The sequence below is a fragment of the Anser anser genome (genome assembly GCF_964211835.1).
Source record: "Anser anser genome assembly, chromosome: 6".
In the NCBI taxonomy this organism is placed as follows: Eukaryota; Metazoa; Chordata; class Aves; order Anseriformes; family Anatidae; genus Anser; species Anser anser.
Window position 1 is genome coordinate 635,878 of NC_139726.1, and position 13,926 is coordinate 649,803.

The 13,926-nt window shown below is 64.5% G+C and overlaps 1 protein-coding gene across 2 annotated transcripts in view; it reads left to right on the plus strand.

Moving 5' to 3' along the window:
• Positions 1 to 999: 999 nt before the first annotated feature.
• The window catches only part of ACVR1 (activin A receptor type 1), a 73,821-nt gene continuing 60,894 nt past the window's right edge, over positions 1,000 to 13,926 (plus strand). The window contains exon 1 of one of the 2 annotated variants that reach the window (XM_083841723.1): positions 1,000 to 1,420. Coding sequence is in view for 1 of the 2 variants with exons in the window: in XM_083841722.1 (XP_083697848.1) it covers positions 9,037 to 9,044 (8 nt within the window). In the remaining variant the exon portion in view is untranslated. Of the gene's footprint in view, positions 1,421 to 8,857; positions 9,045 to 13,926 lie in introns of those variants that run through there. The other variant, XM_083841722.1, reaches the window with a different exon arrangement.

A 13,926-nucleotide genomic window follows, 5' to 3' on the forward strand; every position in this document is an offset into this window, starting at 1 on the left:
AGCGCGGGGCCGTTCCGGAGCGTTTTGTCTCCGTTCCCCGCCTTTTGCGCGTCCCTTCTCCCGCCCGGAAAGCTGCCGCTCGCTGGCGGCCGGCTGCGGACGGCGGAGCCTGGCGGCAGCCCCCTGCGGGAGCAGCGCCCCGGCCTGCCGCGGGCCCTGCGCGGCGCCAGGGGGACCCCCAGAGGGCCGGGGGCGCACTGCGGGGCGGGGGACGCGCCCCGGGCCGAGGCGAGCCGGGCCGAGGCGAGCCGGGCCGGGCCGAGCCGTTCCCGCTGCCAGCCCCGCGGGGAGCGGAGCGCGGCGGCCCCGGGCCCTGGGAGCGGCGCCGCAGGTGACCGCCGGCCCGCAGCCGGCCCGCGCCCGGCGGGAGCAGCGCTGCGTGGCCCGGGAGGGCCGAGCCGCCGGGGCCGCTCCGTGCCGCCGGTGCCACCGCCTGTTAGAGCAGCGTTTCGTCGCGTGAGGCCCGGGCGGCCGTGCCCGCCTGGCGCCCGGAGCGCAGAGGCGCCGCCCAGCCGCGCGGAGCGAGCTGCGCCGTGAGAGCGCCGGGGCGCGTTGGGGCGGGTGCCGGGGGACACCGGACCGGCGCGGGCGGGCGCGGAGCGGCCTCAGCGCGAGGGCGGCTGGTGGGAACGGAGCGGGAACGGGCGTGCCGCCAAGCGCAGAGGCAAGGACGCGGCTCGCTTAATTTCATAATGGTGTGCAACCTGTGTAACGCTGGGTCAGTAGCAGTTATATGTTGTTGTTCGTTGCTTGGGGGCGGACTGGACTCTCCCTCCTCACGCCGAAACCCGCCTGGCACCACAGCACGGGGGCTTTACAGCGGGACCACGGACGGGCCGCGTAAGGACCCCAACGGCCCGGCCAGGGACACAGGAGCTGTCCGGGACCGGCACGGCGGGGGCAGCGCGTGTCCTCAGCCCTGCCCTCAGCCCTGCCCTCAGCCCTGCCCTCAGCCCTGCCCTCAGCCCTGCCCTCAGCCCTGCCCTCGCGCTAATTACATTTCCTTGGAGAAGTTAATGAGAGTTCCGCACGCACGCACCGGAGCTGCTGGGACAGGCCGCGTGTGCTGCCTGCTCCGCCTGCGGCTCGGCGGGCTGAGCCACCCAGCCGTGGGGCAGGCGCGCTGCAGCCCAGGGCTGCGACACACGGACTGAAACAAGCTCTGTCACTTCAGAACCAAGGGCTTCCGGGGTTTTCTCGGCAGCTGCACTCAGAATTACGCTGTGCTGTGTATTTGAGAAAGGGCAGTGATCTAACTGTCCCCGTATTACAACTGAAAGATTTGCCTATTTGCATGCGTGTACATATATGTGTATTTATTTAGAAATTTCCCCAAGGCAAAAGAAAGTAATTCATGACAAGCAGCAGCATGGAAGGTCATCTGGCTTATTATTTCTGTACCACAGCTCACCTCCGACACGTAAGCAAAGCTTTTATGTACTGATTTTAATAATGCTAAAAGAGTTTAAAACCTTTACCATGCTCCAGGTAATTACAAAGCAGGGGTTTTGTGCGGGGCCGGGCAGGTCCCTGCTCCCTGCCTGGGAAGGGAAGGGAAGGGAAGGGAAGGGAAGGGAAGGGAAGGGAAGGGTCAGCGAAGGCTCCAGCACCTCGCCTGCAGCCTCGGCCCCTCACTGCAGCCACACAGAGCTGCGCTGGCACAGAAAACTTCCCGCAAATTTCCTTGAATTAGATCTGCTTCGAGAGTGCTGACTAACCCTGCTAACTGCTGCACGTGCCAAGTCAAGGCCGTGCTAATGAGAATGGCAGGGCTCCTGCTCAATTAGAAAGACACGGCAGTGTAAAGGGAACTCATTTTCCTAAATTAGGTGCCTGGCCTGGGCTCCAGCCATTCCTCAGTCTTCCAGAAGTTTCCTCTCTGTCACCGTTACAGCGTTCGAGCTGTTTCCACACTCAGAGAGCGGCGCGGCGCGGCGTTACTCGGCAGTTAAGGTGCTGCGGAGGCAGGGTGCGTGCAGCACGCGGGGCTCGGGCTCCCACGGCAACAGCCCCAAAACACGGCCGGGCTTCTGCGCTCGAGGAGGGCTGCGGGGCGACCTGCTGCGCGGCGGGGGGGGCGGCTGGGGCAGCTGCTGGGCTGCTTCTGGGCGCGTGCTGCGTCGCTGGTAACGGGGCGCGGTACCGCTGGTAACGGGGTGCGGTACATGGCTGGTAACGGGGTGCGGTACATGGCTGGTAACGGGGCGCGGTACCGCTGGTAACGGGGTGCGGTACATGGCTGGTAACGGGGTGCGGTACTGCTGGTAACGGGGTGCGGTACCGCTGGTAACGGGGTGCGGTACCGCTGGTAACGGGGTGCAGTACCGCTGGTAACGGGGTGCGGTACTGCTGGTAACGGGGTGCGGTACCGCTGGTAACGGGGTGCGGTACATGGCTGGTAACGGGGTGCGGTACCGCTGGTAACGGGGTGCGGTACATGGCTGGTAACGGGGTGCGGTACCGCTGGTAACAGGGTGCAGTACCGCTGGTAACGGGGTGCGGTACCGCTGGTAACGGGGTGCGGTACCGCTGGTAACGGGGTGCGGTACATGGCTGGTAACGGGGTGCGGTACCGCTGGTAACGGGGTGCGGTACATGGCTGGTAACGGGGTGCGGTACCGCTGGTAACGGGGTGCGGTACATGGCTGGTAACGGGGTGCGGTACCGCTGGTAACGGGGTGCGGTACATGGCTGGTAACGGGGTGCGGTACCGCTGGTAACGGGGTGCGGTACATGGCTGGTAACGGGGTGCGGTACCGCTGGTAACGGGGTGCGGTACCGCTGGTAACGGGATGCGGTACCGCTGGTAACGGGGTGCGGTACCGCTGGTAACGGGGCGCGGTACATGGCTGGTAACGGGGTGCGGTACCGCTGGTAACGGGGCGCGGTACATGGCTGGTAACGGGGTGCGGTACCGCTGGTAACGGGGCGCGGTACATGGCTGGTAACGGGGTGCGGTACCGCTGGTAACGGGGTGCGGTACCGCTGGTAACGGGGTGCGGTACATGGCTGGTAACGGGGTGCGGTACCGCTGGTAACGGGGTGCGGTACCGCTGGTAACGGGGTGCGGTACATGGCTGGTAACGGGGTGCGGTACCGCTGGTAACGGGGTGCGGTACATGGCTGGTAACGGGGTGCGGTACCGCTGGTAACGGGGTGCGGTACCGCTGGTAACGGGGCGCGGTACATGGCTGGTAACGGGGTGCAGTACATGGCTGGTAACGGGGTGCGGTACATGGCTGGTAACGGGGTGCGGTACCGCTGGTAACGGGGCGCGGTACATGGCTGGTAACGGGGCGCGGTACATGGCTGGTAACGGGGTGCGGTACATGGCTGGTAACGGGGTGCGGTACCGCTGGTAACGGGGTGCGGTACATGGCTGGTAACGGGGTGCGGTACCGCTGGTAACGGGGCGCGGTACATGGCTGGTAACGGGGTGCGGTACATGGCTGGTAATGGGGTGCGGTACCGCTGGTAACGGGGCGCGGTACATGGCTGGTAACGGGGTGCGGTACCGCTGGTAACGGGGTGCGGTACATGGCTGGTAACGGGGTGCGGTACCGCTGGTAACGGGGTGCGGTACCGCTGGTAACGGGGTGCGGTACATGGCTGGTAACGGGGTGCGGTACCACTGGTAACGGGGTGCGGTACCGCTGGTAACGGGGTGCGGTACATGGCTGGTAACGGGGTGCGGTACCGCTGGTAACGGGGTGCGGTACCGCTGGTAACGGGGTGCGGTACATGGCTGGTAACGGGGTGCGGTACATGGCTGGTAACGGGGTGCGGTACCGCTGGTAACCGGGTGCGGTACCGCTGGTAACAGGGTGCGGTACATGGCTGGTAACGGGGTGCGGTACTGCTGGTAACGGGGTGCGGTACATGGCTGGTAACGGGGTGCGGTACATGGCTGGTAACGGGGTGCGGTACCGCTGGTAACCGGGTGCGGTACCGCTGGTAACAGGGTGCGGTACATGGCTGGTAACGGGGTGCGGTACCGCTGGTAACGGGGTGCGGTACATGGCTGGTAACGGGGTGCGGTACCGCTGGTAACGGGGCGCGGTACATGGCTGGTAACGGGGTGCGGTACCGCTGGTAACGGGGTGCGGTACATGGCTGGTAACGGGGTGCGGTACATGGCTGGTAACGGGGTGCGGTACCGCTGGTAACGGGGTGCGGTACATGGCTGGTAACGGGGTGCGGTACATGGCTGGTAACGGGGTGCGGTACCGCTGGTAACGGGGTGCGGTACATGGCTGGTAACGGGGTGCGGTACCGCTGGTAACGGGGTGCGGTACATGGCTGGTAACAGGGTGCGGTACATGGCTGGTAACGGGGTGCGGTACCGCTGGTAACGGGGTGCGGTACATGGCTGGTAACGGGGTGCGGTACATGGCTGGTAACGGGGTGCGGTACCGCTGGTAACGGGGTGCGGTACATGGCTGGTAACGGGGTGCGGTACATGGCTGGTAACGGGGTGCGGTACCGCTGGTAACGGGGTGCGGTACATGGCTGGTAACGGGGTGCGGTACCGCTGGTAACGGGGTGCGGTACCGCTGGTAACGGGGTGCGGTACATGGCTGGTAACGGGGTGCGGTACATGGCTGGTAACGGGGTGCGGTACCGCTGGTAACGGGGTGCGGTACATGGCTGGTAACGGGGTGCGGTACCGCTGGTAACGGGGTGTGGTACATGGCTGGTAACGGGGTGTGGTACCGCTGGTAACGGGGTGCGGTACCGCTGGTAACGGGGTGCGGTACATGGCTGGTAACGGGGCGCGGTACCGCTGGTAACGGGGTGCGGTACATGGCTGGTAACGGGGTGCGGTACCGCTGGTAACGGGGTGCGGTACCGCTGGTAACGGGGTGCGGTACATGGCTGGTAACGGGGTGCGGTACATGGCTGGTAACGGGGTGCGGTACCGCTGGTAACGGGGTGCGGTACATGGCTGGTAACGGGGTGCGGTACATGGCTGGTAACGGGGTGCGGTACCGCTGGTAACGGGGCGCGGTACCGCTGGTAACGGGGTGCGGTACCGCTGGTAACGGGGTGCGGTACATGGCTGGTAACAGGGTGCGGTACATGGCTGGTAACGGGGTGCGGTACATGGCTGGTAACGGGGTGCGGTACCGCTGGTAACGGGGTGCGGTACATGGCTGGTAACGGGGTGCGGTACCGCTGGTAACCGGGTGCGGTACCGCTGGTAACGGGGTGCGGTACATGGCTGGTAACGGGGTGCGGTACCGCTGGTAACGGGGTGCGGTACATGGCTGGTAACAGGGTGCGGTACATGGCTGGTAACGGGGTGCAGTACCGCTGGTAACGGGGTGCGGTACATGGCTGGTAACGGGGTGCGGTACATGGCTGGTAACGGGGTGCGGTACCGCTGGTAACGGGGTGCGGTACATGGCTGGTAACGGGGTGCGGTACATGGCTGGTAACGGGGTGCGGTACCGCTGGTAACGGGGCGCGGTACCGCTGGTAACGGGGTGCGGTACCGCTGGTAACGGGGTGCGGTACATGGCTGGTAACAGGGTGCGGTACATGGCTGGTAACGGGGTGCGGTACATGGCTGGTAACGGGGTGCGGTACCGCTGGTAACGGGGTGCGGTACATGGCTGGTAACGGGGTGCGGTACCGCTGGTAACCGGGTGCGGTACCGCTGGTAACGGGGTGCGGTACATGGCTGGTAACGGGGTGCGGTACCGCTGGTAACGGGGTGCGGTACATGGCTGGTAACGGGGTGCGGTACCGCTGGTAACAGGGTGCGGTACATGGCTGGTAACGGGGTGCGGTACATGGCTGGTAACGGGGTGCGGTACCGCTGGTAACGGGGTGCGGTACATGGCTGGTAACGGGGTGCGGTACATGGCTGGTAACGGGGTGCGGTACCGCTGGTAACGGGGTGCGGTACATGGCTGGTAACGGGGTGCGGTACCGCTGGTAACGGGGTGCGGTACCGCTGGTAACGGGGCGCGGTACATGGCTGGTAACGGGGTGCGGTACCGCTGGTAACGGGGTGCGGTACATGGCTGGTAACGGGGTGCGGTACCGCTGGTAACGGGGTGCGGTACATGGCTGGTAACGGGGTGTGGTACCGCTGGTAACGGGGTGCGGTACCGCTGGTAACGGGGTGCGGTACATGGCTGGTAACGGGGTGCGGTACCGCTGGTAACGGGGTGCGGTACATGGCTGGTAACGGGGTGCGGTACATGGCTGGTAACGGGGTGCGGTACCGCTGGTAACGGGGCGCGGTACCGCTGGTAACGGGGTGCGGTACCGCTGGTAACGGGGTGCGGTACATGGCTGGTAACAGGGTGCGGTACATGGCTGGTAACGGGGTGCGGTACTGCTGGTAACGGGGTGCGGTACATGGCTGGTAACGGGGTGCGGTACATGGCTGGTAACGGGGTGCGGTACCGCTGGTAACGGGGTGCGGTACATGGCTGGTAACGGGGTGCGGTACCGCTGGTAACGGGGTGCGGTACATGGCTGGTAACGGGGTGCGGTACCGCTGGTAACCGGGTGCGGTACCGCTGGTAACGGGGTGCGGTACATGGCTGGTAACGGGGTGCGGTACCGCTGGTAACGGGGTGCGGTACATGGCTGGTAACGGGGTGCGGTACCGCTGGTAACAGGGTGCGGTACATGGCTGGTAACGGGGTGCGGTACATGGCTGGTAACGGGGTGCGGTACATGGCTGGTAACGGGGTGCGGTACCGCTGGTAACCGGGTGCGGTACCGCTGGTAACGGGGTGCGGTACATGGCTGGTAACGGGGTGCGGTACCGCTGGTAACGGGGTGCGGTACCGCTGGTAACGGGGTGCGGTACATGGCTGGTAACGGGGTGCGGTACATGGCTGGTAACGGGGTGCGGTACCGCTGGTAACGGGGTGCGGTACATGGCTGGTAACGGGGTGCGGTACCGCTGGTAACGGGGTGCGGTACATGGCTGGTAACGGGGTGCGGTACATGGCTGGTAACGGGGTGCGGTACCGCTGGTAACGGGGTGCGGTACATGGCTGGTAACGGGGTGCGGTACCGCTGGTAACCGGGTGCGGTACCGCTGGTAACGGGGTGCGGTACATGGCTGGTAACGGGGTGCGGTACCGCTGGTAACCGGGTGCGGTACCGCTGGTAACGGGGTGCGGTACATGGCTGGTAACGGGGTGCGGTACCGCTGGTAACGGGGTGCGGTACCGCTGGTAACGGGGTGCGGTACATGGCTGGTAACGGGGTGCGGTACCGCTGGTAACGGGGTGCGGTACATGGCTGGTAACGGGGTGCGGTACCGCTGGTAACGGGGTGCGGTACATGGCTGGTAACGGGGTGCGGTACCGCTGGTAACGGGGTGCGGTACCGCTGGTAACGGGGTGCGGTACATGGCTGGTAACGGGGTGCGGTACCGCTGGTAACGGGGTGCGGTACATGGCTGGTAACGGGGTGCGGTACCGCTGGTAACGGGGTGCGGTACCGCTGGTAACGGGGTGCGGTACATGGCTGGTAACGGGGTGCGGTACATGGCTGGTAACGGGGTGCGGTACCGCTGGTAACGGGGTGCGGTACCGCTGGTAACGGGGTGCGGTACATGGCTGGTAACGGGGTGCGGTACCGCTGGTAACGGGGTGCGGTACATGGCTGGTAACGGGGTGCGGTACCGCTGGTAACGGGGTGCGGTACCGCTGGTAACGGGGTGCGGTACATGGCTGGTAACGGGGTGCGGTACCGCTGGTAACGGGGTGCGGTACATGGCTGGTAACGGGGTGCGGTACATGGCTGGTAACGGGGTGCGGTACCGCTGGTAACGGGGTGCGGTACATGGCTGGTAACGGGGTGCGGTACCGCTGGTAACGGGGTGCGGTACCGCTGGTAACGGGGTGCGGTACATGGCTGGTAACGGGGTGCGGTACCGCTGGTAACCGGGTGCGGTACCGCTGGTAACGGGGTGCGGTACATGGCTGGTAACGGGGTGCGGTACCGCTGGTAACGGGGTGCGGTACCGCTGGTAACGGGGTGCGGTACCGCTGGTAACGGGGTGCGGTACATGGCTGGTAACGGGGTGCGGTACCGCTGGTAACGGGGTGCGGTACATGGCTGGTAACGGGGTGCGGTACCGCTGGTAACGGGGTGCGGTACATGGCTGGTAACGGGGTGCGGTACCGCTGGTAACGGGGTGCGGTACATGGCTGGTAACGGGGTGCGGTACCGCTGGTAACGGGGTGCGGTACCGCTGGTAATGGGGTGCGGTACATGGCTGGTAACGGGGTGCGGTACATGGCTGGTAACGGGGTGCGGTACCGCTGGTAACGGGGTGCGGTACATGGCTGGTAACGGGGTGCGGTACCGCTGGTAACGGGGTGCGGTACCGCTGGTAACGGGGTGCGGTACATGGCTGGTAACGGGGTGCGGTACCGCTGGTAACGGGGTGCGGTACATGGCTGGTAACGGGGTGCGGTACATGGCTGGTAACGGGGTGCGGTACCGCTGGTAACGGGGTGCGGTACATGGCTGGTAACGGGGTGCGGTACCGCTGGTAACGGGGTGCGGTACCGCTGGTAACGGGGTGCGGTACCGCTGGTAACGGGCTTCTGCTGCGGGGGCGGCCCCGCGACACCCGCCCCGCCCCTGCGCGGGACCACGCCCACCAGAGACCACGCCCACTCCAGACCCCGCCCACCCGCGGTACCGCCCGCTCGAGGCCCCGCCCCGCCCCGCCGAGGCCCCGCCCCCGCATCCCCGCGCTGCCGGCAGGGGGCGGGCGGGGCGGGGCGGCGCGGCGGCCGGGCGGAAGTGACGCAACGCCGCCCGTCGGCCCCCGGAGGGGCGGGGCCGTGCCCGCCCGCCGCCGCCGCCCCGCCCCGCGCCATTGTCAGCGCCGCGCCGCGGGGCACGCGGGGCCGGGCAGCGCCGCGACGGGCCGGGCCGGGCCGGGACCGGCGGGGCAGGGCCGGGACGGGACGGGCAGGGCAGGGCCGCGCGGTGCCGCCCGCCGTCCATGGCGAGCCCGCCGCCGCCGTAGCTGCGCCTGCCGCCGCCGCCATGGGGAGGTGAGCGCGGCGGGGCCGGGGGGGGGCGGCGCGGGGCCCCTCCGGCGGCGGGGAGCGGGGGAGCGGGCGCCGGGCGCGGGCACGGGGCGGGCCTCGCGTGGGCGCGGCCGGGAGCGGCCCCGGGACCCGGCGGCCCCCCGTGCGCTGCGGGCCCGCGGCCGGGGGAGGCCCGGGGCGGGTGCGCGCTGCTCCCCCCGGCACGGGCAGCGCCGGCGGCGCCGCGGGGGGGCGAGGCGGCGGCTTCCGGCCCGGCCCCGCCGCACCGGGCCCGGGAGGCAGCCCGCGGGGGGTGGAGGGGGGGCGCTGCGGCCGCACCGGGCCCCGCCGGGCCCCGTTCCGGCTGGGGCCGCACCGGGCCGCGCGCCCCGGCCCTCGGCGGAGGGCGCTGGCGGGGGCGGGCCCGCCCCGGGCCGCGGCTCGGAGCGGCGGCTGCCGCTGTCACCCGGGGAGCGCCGGGAGCGGCCGCCCTGCGAGCGCCCCCCGGCCCGGCCCCGCTTCGCGGCCGTGGCGGGCCCCGGGTGCCCGGGGCGGGAGCTGCGGGGAGCTGCGGGGAGCCGGGGCCCCGCCTGGCTGCCGGCCGTGCGGCGCTGCGGGGCCGCCCCGGGGCGGGAGGCGCGTCCTAGGGCAGCCGCGGCCCCCGGGCGCGGCACGGGGACCCGCGGCGGTGCTGAGCCTGCCGCTGCCCGCTCGTGCCGGGCCCGGCCCGCGTTGCCTGCTGCTGGCCCGGCTTCCAGGCAAGCCCCGGGGGCTGGTGCCGCGCTGACCCCCTCCGCTTCAGCCCTCGCTCGGCCAGCCGTTACCTGCTGCGCCGCGGCGGGGCCGGCGGTGCGGAGGGTGAGGCCGTGCGGTACCGGAGCAGCCTGCGGGGGGGAAGCTGCGCGCTGTGTCTCCGGCTTTAATTCTCACTACACGTACCAAAGTTGCCCCTCGGAACGGGAAATCCTACCGGCCTGGCGCAGATGAGGTTTCCAGAGCCACCCCCCGCTGCCTCCTGCGAGCTTCTGTTGTACGGCAACTGTTGCTAGCTCCCTTCCTCCTGGCTTATGTTATGTGCGCACCGAGGGAGCTGGGAGCGTTCTGGTTGCGTAGCTGTCGGGGCCGTTACCTAAGGTTTGTACCTGTGGAGAACACCACAGCTGCGTTACTTAGAGCAGCGCTGGTGAAGACGTTACTGGTGCCTGCAGAAGTTGAGCCTCGCCCTCCACGGACCTAACTCGTGGAGTAATTTTGGCAGCGTTGTCTTGGAGCTGGCTATGTAACACATTGAGATACGAGATTTCTTTTTATGCCTTAGTAGCTGGATATTTGATATTCTGACGATTGTTTACGCTGGTCTCTGTTAACACGTATTAAGTTGGTTGCATTTCTTTCCGCTGAGGTGGTCCGTTAAAGCTGACCTCTAGCACCGTTCAGAAGGACCCTTCCGCAGGAGAGCACGAATGCGCTGAGGAGCCGAGGTGAAAGGGAAGGGCTAAATATAACCATTTCCTGCCAAACTTATCTATTTGTAAGGCTAGCTCTCCCATGAAGGTTTGTCCTCCAGCGTACGGAGCCGGTTCTTTTCCCGTTTCGCCCCTGCCGGCGGTCCGGCTGTGCTGGTGAGTGCAGGCGTGAGGGAACCCACCAGGGAGCCCAAGGGGCTGGTGAGGGGAAGGCAGGCGGCGCTGGGCTGCCCGCCCTCTGCGCCCGGCAAGGGGAGGACGGAGCCTTGCGTCACCTTGCCAGAACTGCCAGACACAGCATCGGCAGGCACATCAAACGGCTCGTTGGGGAGGGATGCAAATGAGTCTGGGAGAGGGATAAAAACGGTTTAACCGCCCCCCTCAGCCCCTGCTCTGGCCTCGCCTCGCTCTTTCACGTGCAGCGTGCTTCTTGGGAGGGACGAGGCAGCGGGCTCCTCAGCAGCAGCAGGGCAGCTCCCGGGGCAGTAGGAGGACAGAGGCAGGGAAGCAATGCCAGCACGGCGGTGTGTATTTTCTGTTTGCCAGCTGGTACTCTGAAGCAATGCTTAAATATATAACGAAAGTCTGATGCTAAAATAGGATCTAGGGACAGCCGTCCTAAAATAACTAGGCCCCCTTTTAACCGCCTCACCCCTGCCAAAAGGGGGAAAAGGTATTTGAATTTGTTCCCGTTCTTAGGTATTGGAACTCTCAAAAGGGGATCCCGGCATCTGCTCTTGTATCTTTTATCTCTTCTGTGCATAAACGGGTTAAAAACTTAGCCCACTGGTCTGTGTGCATACACAGCTGCGGAAGATGCCGGCGGTGGTGTTGAACGATAATTGCTCTCTTCCAGCCTCTGTGTGTGAGAATTCACGGAGATCCACCGGGATCTGTTGTAGCTTGGCTTGATGAGGGTGTGCGAGTGTGTTCAGGGACGGCTTATTTGCTTCCAGACCTGGGGGTAGGCGAGACTGAGACAGCTTAAGAGCACGTTAGTTACAGCATTACCTGACATTGTCTGAACACACCTTTTAAATCCTGCTCTAAACAGGTCCTTAATGTGTCTGAACTGAAAAGTCATTTAGATGTTGTACATAACTGTATGCGTCTGTAAGGTGAGGAATGGCAGTATTTCTTAGCAGCGTTGGGAAACCTGAATTCACAACAGTTCAAGGTTTGTTTTCTTGTTGGTTTTTATTTTTTTTTGAGATCATTAATTTAGGAAGTGCCACTGACTACAAAATGTGTGGAATTTAGTGGAGATGCTTTCAAGGAACTCCTTTTTTCTTCTCTTCTTTGGCTATGTTTGGAGCCAAAACACAGTTTTAGAGTAATGCGTTCAAAAGTAGGTAAGAACTGTAGGCAAATGGCAAAGCAGCTATACCGAAAGTTTTCTTTGCCAGGCTGGAGTACGAGCAAGCGTGTGACCCAGTCGGAGCTGGTGGGTGATCCCTGCCTGAAGATGTGGCCCCGTGCACTTGGGGGCATGCAGCTCGGTGTCCGCAGGGTTCTGTCTCGCAGTGATCTGCATTTGTAAGCCTTGCTGATGTTCAGTAGGTGCTCTCAAAACTCTACTTGAATAACAAGATCTACAGTGAACCATGGTTATAGAGGCCAGGGTCATCAATGCGGCCTTTATGCTCGTTCCGTGGGGTGCTAGCTGTTCTCTGGACGGAGCGGTGGCGGCGCAGCGATGGTACCAGTAACGTGGGAGGAGGAGCGATGCGTTGCAGAAAGCTGATGGTGTTCTTCATTAGCAGTTCAGACGCTGACTTTCCCCCGGAAGGCCAGAACTGACCTTATGATTCATCCGCTGGTGAATAGTCAACATCAGGTGCTGCGTCGTTGTCTCAGCCGGTTATTAGATGATCCCTCCTTTAAGCAGGGCTCCTTTGATCTGCGCTTTCATTTCGTGCTGAATTCATCCTGCTTGGCGGAGCTCCGCCTCGCCTGCCGAGCCACTGCTGGCCGGGAGTATTGCTCTGTGGCCTGGCGGCTGTGCGGGCAGGCCAGGCGGTGGGCCCCCGAGAGCTGCCCGGTTCCGATGGGAACTCCTCGTGCGTTCCTTGGGCCTGCGAATCAGCCTGCAGCCCCCTCTGAAACGCCCCTAAAGCCCCAGGACCAGCGTCCCTGGCCTCGAGTGATTGTGCTCCCTTCTTTCAAGTGCAAAGGTGGCGTAGCTCCCTAAGCTCTTAGGGTAACTCAGGGAGTTCTGCGTGGGGCTGCTCAGCTTTGCCCTACGGGTCTGTGAGGTGGCGTAGCTGCCTGCAGCGCGTCCAAGCCAACTGACTTCTGCCGAGGAGGGAAATGTCTGAAAGGAAGTACTGCAGAGGTCTTTGGTGACTGAACCGCGAGCAGACGGGAGGTGATGATTGTACGTCATTCCTCGTGGTGCAGGAGCTGGGGAGTATCGTGCAGGCAATAGTCGGCGGTTCTAAAATGCAGCGTTTGCGCGGTGCCTGTGTGAGTGTGGAATGGCTGCTGTGGGACGCTGGCGAGGGTTTTCTTATTTCGAGAAAGGAATTAGATGTCTTCGTGGGTCTGTGGGCGGACCTCTGAACGCGGTGGTCCGGATGCAGTTTCAGGCTGGGGAATGTGTCTCTGAAGCGTGGGGGCAGAGGGAGGGAGGACGGATGACCTCTGCGTGTGTGTCCTCGTGCTTCTTCCGAAGCACCAGCCACCCGCCTCTTCCGGGGGCGGCAGGTTATTGCCGGGCCGGGCGCTTGGTTTGTTGCTGTCCTGTTCTTTCCTGCTGACCCGAACGGGCACCTGGGTGGCTGCACCGGTAAAAGTGACTTCTGTGGGTGAGCATTACCCCCGTTTTTGAGAGTGGCAGACCACGGTTCTGCGCTGTTACCTGTGGTGCCGCTGAAAAGATGCGTGTGGACGTCTGTGGTGTTCCTTGTAAGTGAGCTCCCGTCCGTCCTGGAGAAGGCAGGACAGCAGCTGGTCGGGGGAGTCAGTGGGCAGGGAACACCTCGGCTGGTGGATGAGGCAGGTGAAGAATCTGAGGTCTGCTTGGGCAAAGCTGGAGGTAGGGGAGAGGGGAGAGCGCCGACGGCTGTTACCGAGGCTTCTCTACAGCAGCAGAGGTGGTGCCGCAGCTCTGAACCTCACGCCCTACGTACCTGGGGTGCTCTTCCGCAGCGTGCTGAAGCCAGAGCTCCAACCCCGCTGAATGGAAGCGCGCAGGAGGGCCTGGTGCAGGGCGGCTGCAGCTAGCTGCGCTCGGCGGAGGTCAGGCATTTCTGAGAGCAAGAAGCTACAAACCTCGCCTCTCCGCTAATAAGCTGCAGAAGAGAGTCCAACAAACACCTCTTCTAATTGCAGGTCTGCCGTTTGTCTGGCGTGAATCCTGTAACAGTAGGAGCAGGTTGGCAGCCTTTCGACAGCAGCCTTTGGCTGGGTGGATAGCTTGGAGGCTCGAAGTGGCTTCC